The sequence below is a fragment of the Erpetoichthys calabaricus genome, chromosome 7, assembly GCF_900747795.2.
Source record: "Erpetoichthys calabaricus chromosome 7, fErpCal1.3, whole genome shotgun sequence".
Taxonomy (NCBI): domain Eukaryota; kingdom Metazoa; phylum Chordata; class Cladistia; order Polypteriformes; family Polypteridae; genus Erpetoichthys; species Erpetoichthys calabaricus.
The window spans coordinates 69489457-69510073 of record NC_041400.2 but is presented as its reverse complement, the minus strand read 5'-3'; the positions used below and the strand labels follow the sequence as shown (position 1 = coordinate 69510073).

The 20617-nt window shown below is 39.2% G+C and overlaps 1 protein-coding gene across 1 annotated transcript in view; it reads right to left on the bottom strand.

The window, feature by feature from the left end:
- The window catches only part of dhfr (dihydrofolate reductase), a 112170-nt gene extending 91783 nt beyond the window's left edge, over window positions 1-20387 (bottom strand). The window contains exons 1-2 of the mRNA XM_028804691.2: window positions 19945-20387; window positions 639-688 (exon numbers count right to left, since the gene is read on the bottom strand). Of these exons, the coding sequence (XP_028660524.1) occupies window positions 639-688; window positions 19945-20165 (271 nt within the window). The 5' untranslated portion in view covers window positions 20166-20387. The remainder of the gene's footprint in view (window positions 1-638; window positions 689-19944) is intronic.
- Between the last annotated feature and the right edge of the window lie 230 nt (window positions 20388-20617).

Genomic DNA, 20617 nt, shown 5'->3' with positions numbered 1-20617 from the left:
CTCCTTGTGTTTCTGTTGTCTCTTGGATTTTTTTTTCTCTGTCCAATAATGGCCTATTTTTACTTGCATGGACAGCTCTTTGGACCTCATATTAAGAGTTCACAGTGACAGCTTACAAATGCAAATTCCACACTTGGAATCAACCCTAGGGCTTCTACCTTAATAAAATAACGAGGGCCCTGCTAAGCCCGTGAAAATGAGGGGACCCTATATAAAAATGGCTGTCTTTCCTAAATGGCTCATACTATTTTTCTGTTAATCTTTTTGAATTAATGCCGAAAGCCTACACTTCAATCATGTAATAATTTCTTCATTTCAAATCCACTGTGGTGACAGAGCCAAAGTTATGAAAATTGTGTCACTGTCCAAATACTTATGGACCTAACTATAAATAATATTCAAGTTTAGGAATCCAAACAGGCTCCTATAGCTAAAAAGCTGTGTTTCCTACAGTAGTTTTGTTTATTTCAGAAAATCTGCTAAAGACTGCAATGTAAATTTTGTAATGCAGTACTTTTTAAGATAAAGACAAAATAAGCTTTGAAATTAGCCAGTGATAATGTTTAGAAATTGAAATCAATAAAAAAAAAAAAAAAAAAAAAAAAACACCTGGCAAATGGTAACAGTTAATCTCTTACCTTCTGATGATGGTGTCATTGTCATCTTCTGAAAATGTTTAAATTCATTACTATAAAATAAACAGATGAAATGCAACTTTAAATATTATTTATATACATTAGGCTTATCAGAATGCTGAAATTCTAAAACTCAATACAATAATTTGAAAAGAACGGAGATTTAATTCCATTTTTGATTCCACTGGCAGGATGGGTGGTGGTATTGATTTATGAAGATAACTAGATTCCATTTGTTCAAAAATTGTGTGTTTGTCATATATTCAAAGGTGAATAAAATGCTAAGAAGTAACGTACAGTAGTGTAGTCTTGTGTAAACATTAATAATAGTTTCAAAATTCTGCATTAATGAAAACATTCCTCAGGTACAGCACTTGTTCAAAAGCATCTGACATTGCTTAATATTAACATATCAGTAAAATACATGTTGCACAATCTTCTGCAAACGTTACTGTAACCTAATGCACTCCTTTCCATACTTTTTCCTAGGTGAACCCGAAGGACTTTCAAAATTCTTCGGATACCCTAAAATAATAGTTTGGGAAAGTACCCGAGTAAATGTTTGAGAGAATGGAACTAAGTATAGAATGTGGTTAAGTGCGATTTTTAAATGTCTTTGTACAGATTCCTTGGTGTTAAGAAACAAATTCTTTTTTATTATTGCTATTTTACATATTACTTGTTTGATAAAAACCTTGTTAGAAAAATACATTTTTTGCTATACTTTTATAAAATTTGCCAATCTGTTTGAGGATAAAACTGAACACTTTGACAAATTTTATACAAGTATACAGTCAGCTTCTAAAACGGCCCATTTAAAAAACACCTGTAAACTAAGAATGCAGACTCTATAAGCAAACAGTAAAGGAAGCAGCTCTTTTTTTAATAATGGACTATTAATAAAATCAAAAGGAGAAATAAGGGGCAAAGGTATGCAAGAGATAAAAGGTTAAGTTGTGATTGTTGTTTATGTCCCAATTTTTTTAAACAAATAAACAACAGTGAGAAGTTGAACTGGCTTACTGGAAAGACAGTAAAGTTCATCGTCATAATTTAAAATTAAAGAAATAACAACTGCACACAAAAAAGGTAAACGGCAAATAAGCTAAAAAATTGGTACTGGATTTATCAGTTAAAAATCACACACAAAGCACACTGCTAGAAAGGGGGGTCAGGGCGACATGCACATTCAAGCAAACAAAAGGGGAAGGACAAGCAAACATCTACAGTGTACATGGTATCTTTCATGGTAGAAACAGTGAGCAAAACAGTAACTCAGTGTTAAGAGAGACACATGTCACACAAGGAAGCAACTAGAAGTAAAATAAAATTCAGGGAAGTTGCTGGAGCATAACATATCTGAAAGTTACATTGATACAGATAAAGTGAGAACCAGGCCCAAGGATCTGAGTTAGGATTGCCACAATACTGAAATTTCACCTTCAATAGGATAGTAAGTATGCAATAGGATAGTATATAATGTAACTCAATAAAAATGTACTTAAAAGAACTGCAATTCTGTATGCATTAAAATCTTAACATTGATTGAAAAAAATACAAATTGTAGTCAGTAAATGCAAATACAAGTAGTGCAGTCTTTTGCAGGGCTTGCAAAATTTCAAAATCCCTGATAGCCCTTCGGGCAGGCACTCTTCAGTTTTTGGTAGCCCAAAATAAATTTAAGTAGCCCGAATAAAAAAGAGATTATTTTTAATGTATAATATTGTAAAGGAAACAAAACATCAATCAAAAAATTGTTAAAACACAAATTACAACAACTGTATAAAAATTACAATGATCAACTCAAATATTTGGTTCTAACTGAACAAAAATTTCTATGAACTTGTAAGAACTGTGTAGAACATGAATCAGTCTGTGTCAGATTCTGAATCTGAAATTTCCACTGAACTCACGGATGAGAAAATGCCACTTCATCAGGTTTCTCTTCTTGTGCATCGGCCTCCATTTCACTGCTCTTTGTTCTTGTCGGGGTTTTATGATCCAGGTGTCTTGAACCTTTTCCAGAAAACATCCAGAAGCGAATTGACTTGTCAGGGCAAAAATATTCAACTGTTTCCCCATTAATGGAGAGTTGCATGCAGTCATTCAGTGTTTCAGGGTGTAGAGAGGTACGATGTGTTGTCTTCACTCAGTTCATGCAAGAAAATCCTCTCTCACAGATGGCTGTTGATGGACTAAGTGTCAGCATTAATTTCACCAGCAACAAGATATAAGAGAGGTGTTCTGGATTCCCAGAGAGGAGATCTCTGTACAAGCAATCATCTACCTTGCTACCCCGGTGTTCTGCAAGCCACATTTTTAGATCCATCCATTCTTGTGGAATTTTCTCTTTCTCTTCCTCATCTAGCAAACTGGCAAAATGTGTGACAAGATAATCTACTTCTTCATCTCAATAATTTGCCAGCTCTTCTCTGGGGTAGGGAAGAGTGGAAGGGTCAAAAACCTTGAAACAAGAGAGAGTCTTTTCATGCAGATTTTTAAATCTGTTGTCCATGTACTTGACTGTGTTCTCAATAATCTTCTGAATCTCTGCACCAAAGGTGTCTTTGTCTGTGCCCTCACCTCTTCTAGCAGGTCGCTGACTTTTTGTGAGCCGAGTTCCACAGTAGCAAATGCTACCATCCTCGTTCGTTGTGAACTTTGTGTCCAAGGTTTTCTGGTATTCTCCTGGTTTTGTTTTTAGGCTGAGTAAGCGTGATGTGGTGCTCTCAACTAACTGATTTTTTCGTGTGATGTTTAGGTTATCATGCTGAAAATCAGTACAGCAATTGGATAAGATGGTGCTGTAGTCCAACATGAAATGCAGGAAGTGAACAAATTTCTCAGTCTTCATCTCCTGCACCACCCCCTTAGCCTTGGCTGCATCCTCAGACTTGACATCACTTCCTTCTGCCATGTTCTCCATATGAACAACAGTGGGAGTGTAATTTTTTTCCACAGCCTTCAGACATCTCAGCCAGCTTGTTGGCCACCGTGTGCTCTTCAGGCCACTGAAATGTGCCAGTTTCTCATTTAGCAGTTCACTTATTTCTGTCAGTTCTCTTCGCTTCTTTGGGGAATAGTAGTACATCTTAAAGATGGTTTTCAGTGTATCTTCAAATTTCACCAGGTACTCACAGCCTTTCACGCTATCCAGCACGGCTAGCTCTAATTTGTGTGCCACACAGTGGACTGTTATGATGTGGGGTATCCTCTGTTTCAGACTCCCAGCTACTCCTGTTTTCTCACCCATCGTCACTGTAGCACCATCAAAATTTGCACACACTACTTTCTTTTTCCATGTGTCTTCTCTGATACCCATGGTGTTCACCGCTTCATCAATAGCCTCTAAAATACCTGCAGCATTTGCACTCTTGACTGGCTGACATTTGATCATGTATGTGGATATGTCACCATTATCTCTCACATACCTGACATGAACCAACTCCTGTTCTATTATACCAGTGTCTGTACTGCCATCTGCAAGAATGGATAAGGACCGGCTTTCTTGAATTTCCTTTTCAATCTGGTCTGTTGGAGTTTGTGCTATTGCTCCAATAAACTCTCTGCAAGCATGGTCATTGAGGTAAGTGGAACCAAGATTTAGGCCATTTGCTTTTTGAAGTTTGCAAAGACTGCTAAATTTTGCCAATGGTAGTTCACTCTTTGCAACACAGTACGCTGTTCTAAACAGCTTTTTCAGGACTTCTTGTTGTGCTTGGTTTATTTTTAGTATGTTTTTTGCAATTGGTGTTTGTTCTGGGAAAGATGCTGCAGACTGAGCACCAATGCATTTCTTGTGATGCAGAGATTTCTCATGGGTTCTGATGGGGTCTTTCCTAAAATTACTGGTCCCAGTAACAAAGGCGCTTGTCGAGTCAGAAATCGAGGGAAACTCACGACACACCCGGCAGAACATTATGTTATTTAGCTTGTCATATTCCAGCCACAGAAATTCTTTTGTCCATGAAACCAAAAAGCTGCGCTTTCTTTTTGCCTCATAGTCTGATTTGTCATAACTTTTCCGCTTTGTGGCAGGCTTTTCTTTGGCTGTCCCTTTTCACCCTGACCTGTCTTATTTGGCTCAGCAGAACTAAAATACCTGCGTAAATCCATCTATTTTTACACACGCACACACATAACGGTCAGCGATTTTTTAAATTCTCTGCGCAATCAACCTCTATCACATGTTTAAGCTTGCTGCGGGAGATTTCACTTGTCACGTTTGAATAGTATGCTAATGAGTGATAAGATGATGTCAGAGGAATTGGTGCGCAATTAATCCGTCACTGACCAATCAGTACTGCTGCTCTCTATATACAGTCCGCGCGATCGCAAAGTGAAAGTGAAAGTAAAAAACAAGCGCGAATTCAAACGCAATTTCAATATTTCACATATTGACAGTGGCTCATCGATGCCTGTAAATGACATAATTACCCAGCTACATTTGCAAAAGTTTGCAAAAGCATTGACATATATTTTTCCTTCCTATGATAGCCCGATGGGCAGGGCTGACATAGATTTTGGTAGCCCGACTGGAAGACACAATAGCCCCGGGACGTCGGGCTAGCGATTTTGCGAGCCCTGTAAAGGTATGAGTAAAGTTACATTAACAGCGCAAAGAGAAGTTAAAATCTGCTGAATAGATATATTTTTTTTACATTGATGAAAACAAAAACTATCATGGAGGTAGTATAATGTAATGCTGTAAATGTCATTAAATACTAATTTTAAAAATATTGCAATCGTTTATTAAACTATTAAAAAAAACACAACACTAAAATAAACAAGTAAAAAGAACAATTGTTCAGGAAAGTAACACACAAACAGACCACTAACACACTTAAAGGCTTTGCATAAATGCACCACTACTTAAGCAATTGAGTACAGAAAAGTTAAACAATGCCATACACTATATAGTAAATGTGATGAAATACAATTTTAAGCTCGTGCATAATAAAAGAAAGTAACATGCTACAGCACCAGGCTTCATGGCAAGGGTTTAAAAATCAAGGGAGCAACAGAGCCCCTGTTGCCCAACATGTGCCTGAGTAAATAGCACAGAACAAAACATGCCCAATAGGTAAAAATACTTTCAGACACCTGTCTTGATGCATTAGATGTTTAACTGCCGACAAAAAGGCGTGTTGAAAACTTCAAATGCAACACTTTACAATGTCATACATATTAATGTTTCCGTAATTCAGAAATAGGATACCCCTTGAAATTTTTTGCATTGATTCACTGACAAATCTTGCATAGAGGCTTCCATGTATGTTGTGGTTTTCTGTCCCCATTTGTCACAAAGACTTAGGCAGAACTAATGCTGATGAAAGCCCACACACTTCTGAAGTTGCCATTTTATTAACACTTAAGAGTAGGTAGAAACAAAGCTGCAACTCAAGCCATGACAAACTGGAAGTACATTTGTAATGTAGGCTACAAACTCAATACCATGAAAAATGAGCATTGGAGTAACTTTAAAAAGTTAAAATCGATACTTATTGATATTTTGATACTTCAGACAACCCTAGAACTGATACATACACTTAAGAGTGAACAGGTGGTTAAAAAAAAAAAATTTCTTTAAAATTAAATTAAAAATTTTATTAAAAATAAATGGGATTTAAGTATCACCCAGAATTTGAAAATCAGAGGCCACTGCTGTGCCACTTCTGCTTGAAGCTTGTATCTATAGAAACTTATATTCAGTTGGCCGACATCTACAAGGGATAACAGCTAATACAGCACCACAAGTTCAAAGTCAATGAACTTGAAGACCCTGTAGCTAGCGAAAGCTACAATAAGGATATGGGAGAAACTCAGATGGTTGTTCTTTATAGAAACAGTGTGCACTCTCCCATAAGAGAGGAGATTCGGTCCAAGAGTTAAAGACTACTAGGCCACATTTGGACATAAGCACAATAGGTAGAGGGGCACACCATCCAGTTTTAGAGATATCTTGAGGAGGCGGATAGTGCCTTTGATATCTCAGAGGTGGTAGGCAGAGAATAAGCCATTTTATTTTACCTGTAAACCAACCTTATAGAAACAGGGAAGAAGTGAGAGCAGGAGACTCGCCTGTTTGGGGAATACACAGCTTTGCTACTGAGGCAGGGAATTTTATTCGGTATGGTGCACAGACAGAAGGCCTCCCTGGGCATGTAAATAGGCCTGTGGCCTGAACTGGAGTTGATCCATTTGTTATTCACAATAGAATGAACACATAGGTAAATTCAGGCTGACAGTACGACAAGGTGATAAAGTAATATGTGCGAAGATAAACAAAAATAGACAAAGAGACATTCAGTGAAGTCTGCCTATGGTACAGGCTAGTGCATATTATAATGACTAGATTAAACAGTTTAATATGTCACACAAATCTTAGTGTTCATGTAAGGTAAGGAACTGTTAACATTAAAGGAACACCCACTCAAAAATAATATGTGTTTTATGTGTTACTTAACCCACACACTTTGTAGTAAGAAGAAATTTTGATGTTATTTTTTCATGAAGAACAAGTAAAGCAATGTTTCTGTTAGAACGGGGGCCAATGGTGACCAATGCTAGACTAAAGAAAACCCAAGTTGTATGATCAAAACATGCAAAAGCATGCATGTTTTGCTAAAATATTGTTAAATAGATACCCCTGAAAATAGTCCACAAACAAGAAGTCTGTTCTCATAAGATTGTGCTTTTGAATTGAAGAATAAAAAATTAAATAAATATACAGTACAAATACACTATAGTCTGAACACAAGCCAGAATGTCTAAAAGGGAAGAATATGTAAAAGAAAGGAAAACTTCTATCTTGGCAGTCACAGTGGGGTATTATGCAGGTGTATTGCTGTTGGTATAAAGCAGGGGTCCTCAATCACGGTCCTGGAGGGCCGCAGTGGCTGCAGGTTTTTGCTCCAACCCAGTTGCTTAATAAGAAGCACTTATTGCTCAAGTAACACTTGTGGTTCACTTTAGTTGTCTCGCTCATTAAGATTTTGAACTTTTATTGCTTATTTTAGTCTTAAACAGCTATACTCTTGGTTTTTAATTGCTCCTAATTAGCAATAAGATGCAAGTGACAAAAGAGACCAGCATTTCTCCATTTAGCTTGTTTCCATTTACACCTGTGTGTGTTTATCATTCACTATTGGGTTTAATTAAATACTTGGAAGGAAAGTGAAGAGAAAAAAAGTGAAAGACTGAGAATTACGCATCCATTTTACCCTTCAAGTCAAATGATATCCTTAGGGGAAGAAAATCTAGGATATGAGAATTACCCGACATAGTAGAGTTAAAGCAGTAACAAGCCATGAAATTAAATTATTGGCAAGAATTGCGTTCTAATTAAGCAGCCGGGTTAGAACAAAAACCTGCAGCCACTGCGGCCCTCCAGGACTGTGATTGAGGACCCCTGGTATAAAGAAACCCCAGTAGTGTTTCTTGACACACTTCTGCTGAATGATTTGTTGGCTGAAAGTACTCTGTGTTACTGTGTCAGAGACAGGATGTACATGAGCCATAACAGCACCAGTCTACCTTGTCTTTGATGTAAACCAACCCGACCGCCTCCCCCAAAGTACTTGCAGGAGTGAACTACCTCTACATCCGCTCTCTAAACAGTGACTGGACATAAAGGCTTTGTTGTGGTGAAATTCAATTGCCAGTTCCTTGGTTTACTGATGTTAAACCACAGGCAGTTCTTTATGAATCAAGAAACAAAGTTCTCTACTCGACTCCTACACTCCTCTCTCATCCCCCTTATCAATACACCCGATAAGTGCAGAATCATCAGAGAGTTTCCGCTAGTGACATGACCTGGTGTTATATTTATACTGTAGCTAGCTAGCTAGCTAGATAGATACTTTATTAATCCCAAGGGGAAATTCACATTGAGCTAGAGTGAATAGAAAAGGAGACAAGACCATTCCTTGGGGTGATCCAGTGTTGCTCACATCCATATACTGTACAGACCTTGAGTCTCAAAAACTGTGGTTTGACAGATATATATACACACATACATATATACACAAACAACATAAATGTATTTGCTAATTGGTTTATAGCAATGATGTGTTTTGTTTTACCAGGCCTAACTGTGCACTTCTGTAATTATGCTCTTCCATTATTGTATTATGTGTCATATTAAACAGATTTACCTCATGGTTCAAAGAAATTGAACTACAGTAAGTCACTCCGGAAGTCTGCCAAGTGCAGAAAAACTGAAAAAGGTTTTTTTTTTCCTTAAATCAACCACAAGCATAAAGATATGCACTTTGGTTGACCCACCTTAATATTTACTTGGTACAAATGTAGCTGGCATTGTTTGCAATGATTTTCCACCAGCTGCTTTGGTTTTCCTCCCATATTCCAAAAACAGGTTAATAATACTGTATTATCTGATGATTCTAAATTTGCCTCATATGAGTAACTGTAGATTTGAGCTTGTGAAGGGGAATCTCCAAGGCTGATTCCTGCCTCACATCCAGTGCAATCACAATAAGCACTTTTCCGCCATTAATGGAGAAAAAGTACTGAGAAAGTATTTTTGGGATGGATCAGGAGATGGAAAAGGCAAAAATCAAACTCAAGAAAACCAAGTTCTGAAAAGCAGGAAGTCAAAACTGAAACACCCAAAACCACTAACCAAATGCTAACCAAAAATGCAGTTTGAAGAAAAATGCAAAAAAAAAACAAACAAACAAAAAAAAGCCCCCTAGGTTCTTATTAACACTTCTAGTACCGCAAAATATTTTTTATTTAGATTGAATCCAAAATTTTGGATGCCAGGAGTAGCACTTTACCTTCTTTAGCAATAGGGATGCTCCGATCATTCAGTTGCTGTTTAAAATCAGCTGATTTTAACTAAAAATAGGCTATTGGTGATTGGCAATTTGGCCGATCCCAAAAGCAGATCGTTTCAGTCCCGCTTTTCCATGCTTTACAGTAATTTAGGTACAGTGCTCCTTAAATGTAAGCTATTATGGTAGTTAGGCCAGTGGGGGTCTTTTTTTTTTTCCTGCAGCGTAACCAAAGAGCAGCAAGCCAAGGCTGGTCTTAGCAGTATGGACTCGTGTATAGCAGAGAGCAACAGGCAACTGGAATATTAGCCTTTACATTGAAGAAAGTGGAGTAATAAACTCAAATGAGAAAAAGGGAATTGATAGTTGTCCTTTATAGTTAGGCAAATGGCAAGAAAAACTTCTTTAATGAATTTAGACCTTTTTAGTTTCTGTTTGGACAGTGTGCTTGTTTTAATTGAGTCAGCTTACATTTTTAATTGGAAAATGAATTAGAAAAAGAAGAATTTGAAATTGCTGCTTAGTAAACAATAGTCTTGTTAGCTTAACAGTAAATGTATCTTTTACTTAAAAACCTGTTAAACAGGTTAGTCTTGTATCTCCTTGATTAACAACTTATGAACATTTATACATTTGCGGATCTTTCAAAGATTTGTACTGTGTTTATTATTTGTTGCTGTGTGTTAAAAAGCATAAGTTTTATTAAGAAACAAATAATACATAATTAAAATCCACAATATGGTAATATTATATGGTAATCCATATTTATAATAACACCTCATGAATTACGAATGACTAGTGGATACACTAACGAAAAAAAAACAAACGTATAAATATAGTAAACGTATATTTTAACAGCAAAATGGTGGTATATATTACATTACATATTATTTACATTTATACAGTGTTTAATTGCTAATGTCAATTAGCTGTTTGAAATTTAATATTATATATATAATATATATATATATAGGCAGTCCCCGGGTTACGTACGAGATAGGGACTGTAGGTTTGTACTTAAGTTGAATTTGTATGTATGTCGGAACAGGTACATTATTTTAACAAATGCTATTGTTGACCGAATGTAACCAAGTGCTCTGCCAATGAATGATGGAGTTTCACCTCTTTCTGACCTTTTTATTATTTCTATTTTATTTTCCATGGTGATGGTTTTTCTCTTCTTTACTATATCACCAGCACTTGCATCTGATTTGTGTTTCAGAGACATTGTTGAAGGGTGAAGACAAAAGGTTAAGATGAGCTCTTCTGCACAGCACTGTACAGCTATCACAACAGGAAGGCACCAGTCGTCAACACATCTGATGTATAGGGTGGTCCAGATCTAATTATGCAATTTTCATTGCGCTATAACTTATTCAGTTTATTACATAGAAAATCACCCAAAAAATCCCGGACCATCGAGAAGTGTGCGAACTGACGACATGAAGAATCGTCTTTGCGCTGAACTTGAATCATCCCTGCATAAATTAAAGTCATCCAGACAATCTGAATCTGCATAATTAGATCTGGACCACCCTGTACTGACAAGAGACAACTTTCTGCTATGTGCGTAACAGTACAAGCAGGGTTGCTATTGAGAATGAATGGGGACAGCGAGGGGCGGTTCATCACCAGCCCACCTCACAGTCACCTCCACTACAGTATGCTGCCTGCAGTGTACGCAACACCACCGCCCCCATTCAACACGCAGCCATCCGAGGCACATTACAATGCTACCCCCCCTGCCGCCCCGTTCAGCCACAACCGGATCACCGCTTGCAGCATTACCAGCTGCGCACCTAGAACAAACAGGGCAGCCGTGTGTGGTGGGCGGCCATTGAAACCGCAAAATCGCCCCCCTCCAGCCACCACTTGCAGCGTCCGCAGGCCGAAGATGACGGAGCGGCAGTTACTGAGGCGCATGCGTCGCAGCTGCGGCCCCGTTAGTATGTCGTAGGTTGAATGTCTGTAACCTGGGGACTACCTGTATATATATATTTTTTTATATATTGTGATGGACGGCCGGCAGCTCATCCCGGCCGACACATCCAGGACGCTAGATGGTGTCTTCCCTGGAGCCTACAGCTACCCCGGATTCCCGTAGGGCATCATGGAAGATGGAGTTTGGCTTCATAACCCTGCTGGGTACCCTGGGGGCCACCGCATGACGCTGCAGGGAGACGAGGGGATTTTTGTTTCCCGTATAGTCCGGAAGTACTCCCAAGTCACGGGGACGGAGGAACAGAAGTACTTCCGAGCTGAAGAAAAATGTAATTTTCCATCTGACCCGGAAGTGCTGACAAGTTAAGTGAACAGAAGAGGAGAAGCACTTCCAGGTCAAGGACTATATAAATGACTATGGGAGACCCAGCAAGCCGAGCCGGAGTTGGGAGGGTGTGACGGAGCTGCTGGGAGGATAGGATAGGATAGGAGAGGAGGAATTATTGTATTTACTATTGTGTTTATTGATTGTGGTTATGGTGGTGAAGGTGCTTTGTGGCACTTTAAGGAAGAAAATTAAAATACTTCTGGGTGCTTTTAAACTTGTGCCTGCATCTGTCTATTGGGTTTCACGGGGCAACAGTGCCCTCAAGCATCCACTAATATATATATATTATATATATAGTCGACCCTTGATATACGACCGGCCTGACATGCAAACAACTTGATTTACGACCAAAATTTTTATTTTGATTTACGACCAACATCTTGCGTTACGACCTGAATGCGGTCATGTGTATCCGCTTGCGCGATTGTAAACAAACAGCAGAGAGCGTTAGTAAGCGTCAGTCGGAGCCCAGATACATGTGTTTGTGGAAGTAATTTCGGTCAGTGCAGTGATTTATCTATATACAGGTAAAATTCTGTTACAACGAATATCTTTACAACAAAATATTCATTACAGCGAAGTGTTTTTATGTTCCCGACAGCTTCCCCGTATGATGCGAGTCTACAGAAATCTCGTTACTACAAAGTATATTCAGCAGATACTTTCATTACAATCAAGTGCCCTAAAGACCTGGAAATGCTTGAATGAATCATTCACACAGCAGTTAATTCTGTACCGCAGCTCAGTTGTGCACAACAACCCCCCAAACAGAAACACTGTAATTTTTTTTTTTCTTCTAACTTTTCTCGTAGTTTTTTTTTGTTGCCTTTTTTTTTTTTATTTCCTGCGGATTTCAGTGATACCTTTTACTTATTGCTCGTCAACATTTGAAAAACATCCATTGGAATTTATTGTCACCCTCCTATAGAAACAGCAGACACGAAAAAACGATAACAGTTCATATTAGAAAAAAAACTTTACATTTTTTGCAGCTCTTGATTGCGGCAAAAAGAAAAAAAAAGACATTGCCAGTGAATTCGGAATTTCGCTATCGCTATCGACGCTGTCAACTTTCTTGAAAGACCGAGCAAAAAAAGAAGAAAAATCTTGGGTTGCAAAATGTATGTGAACTGCTGCATTTGAAGACGTCGAAAAAGCAGTTTTTATGTGGTTCAGTGATGCGCGTTCAAGAAACATTCCTATTAATGCGGCACTAATTCAAGAAAATGTCAGGTTTGTAAACTCTCTTGGGACCTCCCCCAACTAGACGACACCCCGAAGAGCGTCCCTGAGTCCAAACTCCGCGTCTATGGAAGACTGTTTATCTGTTGCTGGGGCAACAGCCAGCTCAAAGCTGTGCTGAGTCTCTCAGCCAAAGCAAACAGAAAAGATATCGATGGGTGATATGCAAGGAACATTGTAAATGCAGGTAACAGGTAACTTGATCACTGATCTGCTGTGTCTGTGTATAGCAGAATGGCAGATCACGCTACAATAAATAAGTGTGACTTTCCTGTTTCAAGCTGAATAAAGCTGGTTTTGCTAAAGTCATGAGACTCAACCTCGTGTTTTGGGGAGCAAGACAGGGACTTATAGCGCGACCCCGATCTTTTATGATTTGCTTCTGTGTCGCTTCACTGCAGCGCTAGGAGTCTGTTGTTACCCTGCCCGGCAATGGACAAACAAGCTTCCACAGACGCGGCAATCGCGCTTCAGGACGCACTTCAGCATGTCATTCCTATTGAGTTGGCAATGTGTGTGTGTGGGGTGGTGGGGTGGGGGCTTTGTGTCTCAAAAGAGTTCAGAAACCTCACAATATGAAGAAAAAAAAAAGATGATTCAGCTTCTGATTGATAAGTGTGCTGCCCACAACATGCTTCCACATTTAAATAAAGTTCCAGATGAATTCCTCCCACCCAAATGCACTGCAGCGCTTCAGCCATTGGATTTGGGCATCATTCGCACCTTGAAAGTGCATTATTGCAAGGAAATGCTGAGAAAAATTCTCGTCAGAATAACTTGTAGGCAGGAGGAGATTAAAATTAACACAAAAGAAGCTATTGAAATGATTGCAAACGCCTGAGCACAAGTAAAAGAAAGCCTTTAAAAAACCTTACGTTTCATTCTCCTCCTCCTCCCTTCCTGCAGCCCAAAGATGTCAAATTAAATGGTGAGTACAGTATGAAATTGTTGTTTCTGGTAGGCTAGGCACTTTTTATAACTTTTTGGTTAGTACATTAGAAAAATTATTGGTGTTTTGGTAAATTATGCGCATTATACAACCCTTTTTTATTATGAAAAGGTTAAGTAAGTGTTGCAGTGGGAAGTTCAGAACGCATTATGGGTATTTCCATTATTTCTTATGGGAAAAATAGTCTTGACTTACAACCAGCCCTCGCGAACGAATTAAGTTCGTAAGTCAAGGGTCCATTATATACACTCACACACACACACAAACACACACATACATACAGTGCATCCGTAAAGTATTCATGGCGCATCACTTTTTCCACATTTTCTTATGTTACAGCCTTATTCCAAAATGGATTAAATTCATTTTTTTCCTCAGAATTCTACACACAACACCCCATAATGACAACGTGAAAAAAGTTCACTTGAGATTTTTGCAGATTTATTAAAAATAAAAAAATTGAGAAAGCACATGTACATAAGTATTCACAGCCTTTGCCATGAAGCTAAAAATTGAGCTCAGGTGCATCCTGTTTCCCATGATCATCCTTGAGAAGTTTCTGCAGTTTAATTGGAGTCCACCTGTGGTAAATTCAGTTGATTAGACAGGATTTGGAAAGGCACACACCTGTCTATATAAGGTCCTACAGTTGACAGTTCATGTCAGAGCACAAACCAAGCATGAAGTCAAAGGAATTGTCTGTAGACCTCCGAGACAGGATTGTCTCGAGGCACAAATCTGGGGAAGGTTACAGAAAACTTTCTGCTGCTTTGAAGGTCCCAATGAGCACAGTGGCCTCCATCATCCATAAGTGGAAGAAGTTTGAAACCACCAGCACTCTTCCTAGAGCTGGCCGGCCATCTAAACTGAGCGATTGGGGGAGAAGGACCTTAGTCAGGGAGGTGACCAAGAACCCGATGGTGACTCTGTCAGAGCTCCAGAGGTCCTCTGTGGAGAGAGGAGAACCTTCCAGAAGGACAACCATCTCTGCAGCAATCCACCAATCAGGCCTGTATGGTAGAGTGGCCAGACGGACGCCACTCCTTAGTAAAAGGCACATGGCAGCCCGCCTGGAGTTTGCCAAAAGGCACCTGAAGGACTCTCAGACCATGAGAAAAAAAATTCTCTGGTCTGATGAGACAAAGATTGAACTCTTTGGCGTGAATGCCAGGCGTTACTTTGGAGGAAACCTGGCACCTGGCATCATCCCTACAGTGAAGCATGGTGGTGGCAGCATCATGCTGTGGGGATGTTTTTCAGCGGCAGGGACTGGGAGACTAGTCAGGATAAAGGGAAAGATGACTGCAGCAATGTACAGAGACATCCTGGATGAAAACCTGCTCCAGAACGCTCTTGACCTCAGACTGCAGCGACGGTTCATCTTTCAGCAGGACAATGACCCTAAGCATACAGCCAAGATATCAAAGGAGTGGTTTCAGGACAACTCTGTAAATGTCCTTGAGTGGCCCAGCCAGAGCCCAGACTTGAATCCGATTGAACATCTCTGGAGAGATCTTAAAATGGCTGTGCACCGACGCTTCCCATCCAACCTGATGGAGCTTGAGAAGTGCTGCAAAGAGGAATGGGCGAAACTGGCCAAGGATAGGTGTGCCAAGCTTGTGGCATCATATTCAAAAAGACTTGAGGCTGTAATTGCTGCTAAAAGGTGCATCAACAAAGTATTGAGCAAAGGATGCGAATACTTATGTACATGTGATTTCTCCGTTTTTTTATTTTTTAATAAATTTGCAAAAACCTCAAGTAAACTTTGTTCACGTTGTCATTATGGGGTGTTGTGTGTAGAATTCTGAGGAAAAAAATGAATTTAATCCATTTTGGAATAAGGCTGTAACATAACAAAATGTGGAAAAAGTGATGCGCTGTGAATACTTTCCGGATGCACTGTACACACACACACACACACACACATTTCTTATATCCCTTCAGTGATATCTTTTACAAGTAGTAAAAATTTACACCGGGTGTTACAGACTGAAATCAAATGTATGGTTGTTCTTATATAACAGTAATAATAATAGGGAGACTCCAGGCTTGAACTCACAACTTCTTGATAAGGAGGCAGCAGTTCTTACCTTTGCACCAGCCGAGCAGATGTGTCGGTTTGGTGTAGATTGATATTTGGACTTGGGTTTTTACTCATTGACAGTACTATGCAAATTGAATGTTGACATAGACGCTGTTGAGGAGAGGTGTGAAGGAATTTAAGGTGGCCTGGGATTACGACTTTTTTCATAGGCTTCAGGGATTCTAGTGTTAAAAAAAAGCCTTAAATCTTAACCAAATAAGTCTACTTTGAAGTACTAAGGGTTTTGATTTAAGAAAATGTGCCTTCTGTGTTTCCGAGGTGTGCTTGTGACAACAGAACACAGAAAAAACAAGTGTATCAAAGATTCTTGGTACTATCTTCTCAAATAGGGTACATTTCTTGTTTGCTTGTCTGCTCACAACAAGCACTGTGGGTGGAGTTACCACATATAACCTTTGCCAAAACATATTCTGCCTATTATACGACATTCATGTCTCTTGTGAGTCTTCCTATGAAGTCAGTAGACGGACTGGGAGAGCATAGGTCATGAGGTTGCCAAAGGGGTGTGCGGCGCTCCCTATATCTATGCAAAAAGACGAATGTCCAGGGGCCTCATGCATAGCGCAGTGTGTAGAATTCACACTAAAATATATCGTACGGACAAAAGATGGAAATGTACATACGCGCAAAAAAATCCAGATGCATAAATCTTTGCGTACGCCAACTTCCATGTTCTTCCGTTACATAAATCCCAGTCAGCGTGAAAAGTAACGCACGTGCACCTGCGCGCGCCTGCTGTCTGACTCCGTCTCCTCCCAGAATTACACCTCTTTGAATATGCAAATCAATGTAAATAGCCCTTAAGTTCAGCATTCTGTGAAAAGACAATGGCAAAAGCACAGGGGAAAATGGAAGAATCTCAGCAAATACCAAGTGGAGGCAAGGAAAAACATACTATTTGTTGGTTTAAACAGTAGTATAAACAACAAAAGGAAGTTGATCGACTGACAGAGTGTCGGAGAAACTTGAAAGCTCAAAATAAAAAAAAGTTGTCAGATATCAAAGTCGCCTTGAAAAGGCTGGATGGATAGAACATCATTAACTTCATCTTAAAATCGTTTAATTTACTAGATTCTCAAATCCCATCGTAACTAAAGTAGCACGTTAAATGCTTTGTTTTGTATGTGTTTTTCTATGTGCTCTGTGTGTGTGAATCTCTATGTGCTTCTTAAACGGGCTTTCTCTTCCTCCGACAGGACACAGAATACATTACATTCATGATATCACAGCTCACTGAACAATTTAAATACTAAGATGTATAATTGATATCATTTTCATGATGATAGGAATTAAAGCATGCATTAAACATGGTAACACGGTGGCGCAGTGATAGTGATGAACTGTTGCCCCATCCAGAGATTGTTCCAGCCTCCCGCAAGATGCTTTGGCACTGTGCGCGACCTTCAATGAAATAATTTATTGCAGCAGTACTGTCTCTTTCAAATGTACTAACCCCCCAATTGAAAATGTGTGTGGGTTTACGCCAAGTTTAGTTTTTTCACATTGCAATGCGAGTGTGGAAACAGGCGTACGCAACATTTTTGTGTGTACACACTGTTTATACATGAGGCCCAAGTTCTTTAGAGTCCTGGTACTTTCTGCTTTGCTATACGGTTGCGAGACAAGGATGCTATCTATTGACCCGAGAAGAAGTCCGCATTCCTTCAGTATGATGTCTCTTTGGAGAATCCTTAGGTACTGCTGGTTTGACTTTGTGTCGAATGAGCGGTTGCTCACAAAGTCCTGAATGAGGCACATCACCTGCATTGTGAGGGAGTGTCAGTTACAGCACTTCGGCCATGTGCTGCAATGCTTCAAGGGTGATCTGACTCACAGGATCCTTGTTGTTGAGGACCCAAACGGCTGGACCAGGCCAAAGGGACATCCACGTAACACATGGCTGCGGCAGATAGATGGTCATTTCCGGAGGGTGGAACTGGACTACGCGTCTACCTGGCGGGTTGCCAACCAAGATCCCATGCTGTTTCGTTGTGTGGTGGGTGCAGCAACGTGCTGTACCAGTGCATGCTTCCAAGCCTGACCCGATTATATTACTTTTCCTATGCTCCTTCTTCTTCTTCTTCCACAGCTATTCCCATGTTTATATGGGCTTTTTTTATTTAAAAAAAAAAAAAAAGCAGACTTTTCCAACAGAGGTTTCAGCATGATTTTTTATGTCCAAATGCCTTTCTTGGTGACAACACCACCCATTTCCTCCCCGTTTCTCTTTATTCAATGGTTGTGTTCAACCCTTGGATTGTAATAACAGACAGATGCATCACTCTAATCATACGACCATTTGTCCTAAATGCCAACTACTTGTTCACTTATTACATTCTGTGTTATTTTACATAGCAAAGAGAGTGATATTCATGCCAAGAGACAGTGTAGTGAAAAGCATAAATAAAAGTTAATGTAATTTGTACAAATAACAATAAATCTAAACTGAACTGATTACACTGCATTGAATTTTCATTTAATGCTTTAGATTTTTGGAAGAACCAAGCCATCCGTGCGGCCTGTGACATGTGTGAACGCATGATAAAAAAATGCACTGAAGAAGAAGAAAAAAAAAAAAAAGGTACTGCGTGTCATCAAGTCCAACCACAATCAAACAGGTTGATGTGGCAAAAGCCAGTTAAATAAGTTTTTTAACACATGAGGAGTCACCCTTCCTGCAGATATGGCAATAAAAGAACAGAGGACAAACTCAATGACACTCGCTGATCCAGTCAATCCATAAATACACCAAGAGAACATGTAAATTCCATGCAGATCCTGGCACTGTGACACAGGAATGACAGGTCTGCACTACCACTCAGCCCATACTAAACATCTGCATTCAATTTATTAAACCTTAACCTAATTAAAACTAACAGAGACAGAAATTCACATCTGGGCATCAGTAATGGCATTTAGTGATGAATTTACAAGGTGAATCCATCCCTCTTGTTCTTAAGGCTGATGTGGAAGAAGATGAGCAGTGAAGTGAAAGCCAGTCTCTTTAAAATGACCGAGTCTCACAAGCATGTTTTGCTTTTCAAAATGTGTTTAATCATTGGACGTAGATCAATTCTTGCTGCTGGAGTATGTGAATTTCCCCTTGAGATTAATAAAGTATCTATCTATCTATTCAGTAACTAATGCTTTTCTTTACATTGGGACCCTGGAACTCATAAGATCCATTATAAAATGCAAGAGCAGGCTAGAACTTTAAAGTGCAATTTCATGTAACAAATTAATACATAAAATGATTAAGAAGAAATACCTTCACCATGAAAAATAAACTTAAGCATTGCAAACAGAACGTTTTCTTAAACAAACCATAAATATATGAAATAACTTACAAAGTATTGTCACATTAGTAGTGTAATTTTGGAACCTTCAAATTTCAACTAGTCAAAAAAGAAGAAGGTAATGCGGTATAGATGGAAAACAAAAATGACAGCAAGACGTATCGCTTGCGCATTGAAATCGGTACTTTAGCCAGAGACAAAAAATGAACCGGGCAAATAACAATCAAGTATATTTCCCCTATAACAATGATCAAGTCATCCTAACCGAATTATGTTAACAACTAAAAGACCTTTTACTAGTTTTAATTTTCTAAATTAACTCTTAATGTTGTTTTTTACGGAATTTAATTAACCCCATACACACACTAGTTTATATATTATATATATAATATATATATACACACACACACAGTCACCCAGATTGTTTGCATTTTTCCTTATAAGTAGATACTCACTACAATTCCTCCGTGAGCCAGTAATATAAGAGCATGTCGTGAACATATACTCCAGTACACAAAATTCATGTCAGATGCCTCAGTCGACCACCACACACAAAGTAGGCAAAACTAACCATAACTATAATCTTACCTGAGTCGTGTTGGGTGCCAAGGCAGATTCCCATTCTTTCCGATACCCATATTAGGGCAGACAGCAACTATGCACTTCAATAAGCGACCCATGCTGTTTTCGTTAATTTTCACAGACGTAGCAAGTTTACTTATTGTACAGGCTCGTCTTCTGATTTCCGCTTTCTTCCTTACAAAGCGCCAAATACGAACGTAATCTCGAACTGTTTCATGGGATATCATCACGCACGTGGACTTGGAGTACACATATTTTCTTTCCGATGAGTCGCGGAGAAATACTGTTGAAAAAGGTATATAATTTCTCTGTCTGTGGAGTTGTTACCTTTTTGCCTATTTTGTGTAGGCATATTTGCTCCACCAGTTAAAAGAAAATGCGTCCAAGATGTGATGATAAATAATTAAGCATAATGTATTCAAAATCCAAGAATCCAATGAAATGTTCGCGGGCCGGAGCCCAATCCAAATGTCCCGGATCTAAGGCTAGCACCAACCCAGCAGAGGGTGCCAGTCCATCGCTTTGTCCACTCATGCGCATAGTGAGGCGGGAGGAAACCGGAATACGAAAAACTCCGAGGATCAAGAGGAGAAAGTCTATATCCCACACAAACAATAACCCCAAAGCCTAGGACTCTTGCTGCAGAAGCAGCGTGCTACGATACCTTGCTGCCCTAAAT